The following is a 4,924-nucleotide window of genomic DNA, read 5'->3' on the forward strand; positions in this document are numbered from 1 at the left end:
TCGCGGCGAGAGCGGCGCACGGAGCCTGCACGCCAGGCAGGGCCTGGCCCGGGCCTTACGGGCCTGCGCCCAGGTGGCGTTCGCAGGTGCCCTGCCCGGGTTGGAGCCAGTTCTGCGGGTTCCCCGAGGGCGGGATAGCATCTCCTGCACAAATCTCTAACCGAGGCCGTTCAGGTGCAGGAGCGGACGTGGTTCCTCCCCCGTGTCCCCGTCACGGACTGTGGTCAGTCTTGGGGAAGGCGGCTGGTTTGCAGCAGTAGAGCAGAATGTACTCGTTGTGTCTGTGAGAACAGAGCCGGCTCCGTGCTTTCAGGTGGAGTCTCAGGTGTTGACATTGTCCTCTCCCTTGGAATCCTGCCCGTCCTGCCGAACCCGCTTAGAGGCCTCACAAATGCTGTCTCAAGTACTTTCGTTTTGCTCGGTGCTGTCAGTTGTGGTATCTTCAGCTGACAGTCAAACAAACACGCCTTCCTACCCCATTTTCTTTCTCTCACTCCACTTTTTTCTCTTCCGTGTTCCTTTGTTGTGTTTTTTTGAGGGTGTGTTTGGTCTGCACTGCAGCAGCACCAAGGCACTGTGGGTATGGAGTGTCCATCCACTCTCTACCTGCTCATTTTAACCCAGTGCATCCCTGTGCATGAATTCCGTTTTTTTCACAGTTGAACTGCACATTTGCTTAGGTGTGTTGCTCTGAATGGGTTTGTGTCCACATTGTGTTTGAATTCAGAGTCAGCCTGAGCACAGGACAGGTGTCTAACAAAGAACTGCAGGTCTGTAACTCTGTGTGTTTCAGGCTGGGGCTCTGAGCACAGTGCAGATGATCCATGAGTGGAGGTGGATGTACAGGGGTATTGGTGAGTTCTGAAGTGTGCAGCTGACAGCCCCACTTGCTTTTCTTGCAGATTGACAGGCAGCAGTTTGAGGAGACAGTCCGGACACTGAACAATCTCTATGCAGAAGCTGAAAAACTTGGGGGCCAATCTTACCTTGAGGGTTGTCTCGCCTGCCTGACTGCCTACACCATCTTCCTGTGCATGGAGACACACTATGAAAAGGTATGTGTTTGTTTCCCCTTCAGCCTGCAGGCAAGTACTTGGTTCTTGGTGGGTTTCCTGTGACTTGCAGCATTGTGGTACAGATTCTTTACGGATGTACCTCAGACATGTTGGTACTGGTCAGTTTGGGTCCCATGGGCGTCACCCTGAATCCTGTGGGAAGTGCCTGCACTGTGGAGCCATCAGACAGTTGCATGTTAGTTCTCATGTTGCCATAGCTGTGATATCGCTGGAAAGGAAACAATCGAGACTCCTGTGCTGTTTCATTACCAGGTTCTAAAGAAAATCGCTAAGTTCATTCAGGAACAGAATGAGAAGATCTACGCTCCTCAGGGCCTTCTGCTGACAGACCCCATTGAAAGAGGATTACGAGTTGTATCCTTCTGTGGCTTCTGACATTGTCTCCTGCCTTGTGCTCCTTGTTTCTCTCAGTGAGGCACCTCTGCTCATGCATGATCTGTGATATAGAATCTGTGATTAGTCTTGTCGCTCTTTGTTGTGTCCTGGTCTCCAGTCAGGTTTTAGTACATTAAGATTTGGCACATGGAAAGCCCATGAAAATGTGGAACACGACCTTTGGGACTGTATGGAAAGAGCAATCGAGATACTTCCTCTGTTCCAGTGACCTCCAGAAATGCTATTTTTCTGACTGGGGAAAGAAGCGACCGTGTTGGTAGGACAGAAGTTGATGTTGTGAGAACAAGAGCTGGCCATTACTTAATTTGCAACCCTCAGTTCAGGTTCTGGTGAAGATTTTGAGATACAAGATCACTGCAAGCCCAGCACTTGCTCTTGCTTCCAGTGTGGCTTATTTCCACCCTTTTTCTTCAGCTCTTGAGCCACACTGCAGACATTTTATGTAGTTATTGCCTGAAGTTGTAAAGACCTCTCATAGCAAATGGTGGAGTGTAATGAGTAACACATCTTTCTTTGAAAATATTGAAACCACAGCAACTTGGAACCCAATGCCAATTGAATGTATGATAAGGCTAATTCCTTGCAGTTGGATTTTCTGTGTTGTCATCCAAGTAGCTCAGAGCTGTCACCTACATGACTCCCTTTTTCTTTTAAGTGTTTTCCATTGTGTGTACACCTCCTGGGAAAAAACCAAACAACATTCAACTTGAGTAAAAGCATTTTCAGTTTGGAGGGTGACTTATTAGCAGTGTTAACTTTTTTCCTTGGTGCACAGCCTTCCCCAAAATTTAGCAGAAGAGGGGCAAGGCTCAAATCCTCTGTACACAGCACCAAGTCCCTGTGCAGGCCCTGGGCTGGGAGCCAGTGTTCTTACCTGATGAGGCATCTCACATGGACTGTTCCCTTTGCTTTGGAGCTCTGAGACCTGCCTTAAAACAGCTAATATATCAAAAGTCCTATCACCTTAATGTTTTTCTGCCTTGTTCTGGTTATGTTTTCATAGTCTCTTTATAGTGTATTTCCCTGACAGCTTTTCTGTGCAGATTGAAATTACCATTTATGAAGACAGAGGTTTGACCAGTGGAAGATAGAACTGTGGAGTCTCAGGTACATTACCCTTATCTCAGATCAATCTCAACATCTTTCTGTGCTCAGAGAGGTGGGTGCTGTCATACTGAGACAGTTTATGCCACCCTCGTATGTAATCAAAGACTGTTCACATAAATCCTGTGTGGACCAGCTCTTGTTGAAAGTAAAAATATCAGTACTAGGCATGATGTTGCTGAACATTACCTTGCAGAAATTTGGGTCTGGATTGTGTAAATGTGCTAACTTGTGCTATATTATGTCCAAAATTCTATTCAGGTCAGTAAAAAATGGACTCTGTTCCTGGGTGTATTCTAGCATACTGAGCCTTTTTGTTGCAGTTTTTCAGTTGGCTGCTGTTGTAGTTATCACGCTGGTGTCTTTACTTGTGATGCTTTCGGGTAAGAGGGGCCAGCAGCCTGGAAGAGCTCTGCTGAGAGGCTCTCAGTTTTCTTGGTGCTGTGGGGCAAGTCACAAAGTGAAGAGTGTTCACTGGACTTGGAAGGGGAAGGCCAAAATACAGGCTCATGCTAATAGTATCCAATATAGACCATCAGAATTACTATCCCTGACTTTGCTTTTGGAAAGCTCACATTGGGACTGGCTCCCTTATGTTAGGTGCTCTGCAGGTCCTGGGATGGGAGTGTTAAGTATGGATTGTTGGCAGTGTATACGGAAAAGAGATGGGAAACATTTATGCCTGTTATGCAAAAAGAAACAAACAATAAAGGTCTTTATTTTCTGTTGGACAAATGAAATCAAGAGTTCAGGGTTCTGCTCATGCTGCTCACCATAACACATGGTAACTTGCTCCTCCTGCCACAGTCTTCCTGCAGCTGTAGAAAGGTTTGTGTAGGGGGGCTTTTGGTTTGATTTAGGAAGAGTTTCTAATCATATGAAACTTCTTTTCTAGATGATAGCTCACCGGTGGACTTGCTGTACCAAGGCTCCCCTACCTCCTACTTTAGAGCATCATTCCTTTCTCTGCTGCCAGATCCACAGTGCCATCTACTACAAGGACTAACTTCCTCAAACTGCTCCCCAGGGGGTGACCTAGCTGGTCAGCATCCACTTTGCAGTAGATTTGGAAGCAACAGGATCACTTTTTAGTTTTGGTTTGGTTTGGGTTTTTTTTCTCAAGAAAAGGCAGAAGTGGTAAAGCTACGCTCTCTCCCGAAAGAAATGGGGCCCTCAGCCCAAGAGAGGTTTAGTTTTAGTCCTGTAAGTGCAGTGCTGTTCCTCCCTGTTTCTTAAACCCTTCTGTATGTCAGTTGAGCTTTGGAAAGCTCCAGCTCAAAGTTGGGAATTTCCCTCCAGTTCAGTGTTAGAGTGCAGAGATACACAGTGCCTCTTCCCAGCAAGGAGTGACTCAAGGCAACGTCTCTTGTGCTGATCCTTGTGGAAAACCAAAAGGCAAAATGTTCCTTGTGTTAATGTCTTGGTTGTCCCTAGAAGGGGGGGGTGTAGCCAGACTTTAACCCTGGTGGTTTTTCTGCCCCTGTGTCTGTGCTGTCGTTGGCCCTGTCAGTGCTCACCAAGAGGGGCCTGTTCAGTCATGAAACAGTGAGCACAGTAAAGTGGATGCTGAGCCAATAAAAATAACGATTCCCACCCTACTCTGATTAATATGTGAAGTGTAAAACTGTTTCTTTATGGATTTCTTATATATAATTTATAGGAAAACATTGATCTGACAAACTTTAAGATACTGTGTAAGGTGGATTTCTTAATTCTGTCTGCTGGCACACATTGAGGAGTTGAGCTGTGCATTCCTTACTGTCCCCGTGCATGGACATTGCTCAGCAGTACCTACACAAGTGTTCTCACAATCCAAGCTGGCTGAATCCTTTCTCTTATATCCTTTAACCTTATCAAAGCCCAGGTGTCCTGGTATAGGGGCAGAGTGTCAGTGTCCAGTTGTAGAAGGAACTCAGGAGTTCAGAAGAGATGGCTTAGCAGGGGTAGAGGGGCTGGATTGGTTGGTGGTGGTGCTGCAGGTGCTAATACTGGATATGAACTCCAGGCTCATTCCTTAGCCACTGTGGGGGTTTGAGATTTGATTAATATTTTCATTGTATAAAATTTGTTTTTTCTAAACTGTAACAGTGTTTGCCTTTCAGAGCTGTTGCAATATTGGCAGAAGTACTGATGGATCAGTAAACCTTTTCTTAAACTGTGTCCAGGTCTGTTCTGGCAGCACCAAGGTGTGGGGCACAGGGTGACTCCAGAACGCTGGGCTGGGAATGGCCAGAACTGCAGCGCGTCGGGGCTCGGCCTGTGGCACAGCCAGGGCTGTGTCCCTGGGGGTTCGACAGCTCTGCCTGCAGCGGGGCTGGGGCTGCAGCGGGGGTCGGGCTCCGCGGCGG

General features: G+C 47.2%; 1 protein-coding gene across 1 annotated transcript; it reads left to right on the forward strand.

The window, feature by feature from the left end:
- Positions 1 to 809: 809 nt before the first annotated feature.
- Positions 810 to 4,736, forward strand: GOLGA7 (golgin A7). Its single transcript, XM_017732133.1, is given in 4 exon segments — positions 810 to 1,055; positions 1,329 to 1,430; positions 2,516 to 2,579; positions 3,472 to 4,736. Coding segments are annotated over 3 exon segments (381 nt in total). The 5' UTR covers positions 810 to 824; the 3' UTR covers positions 2,564 to 2,579; positions 3,472 to 4,736.
- Positions 4,737 to 4,924: the final 188 nt, after the last annotated feature.

This window comes from Corvus brachyrhynchos, unplaced genomic scaffold, assembly GCF_000691975.1.
Source record: "Corvus brachyrhynchos isolate BGI_N302 unplaced genomic scaffold, ASM69197v1 scaffold150, whole genome shotgun sequence".
In the NCBI taxonomy this organism is placed as follows: Eukaryota; Metazoa; Chordata; class Aves; order Passeriformes; family Corvidae; genus Corvus; species Corvus brachyrhynchos.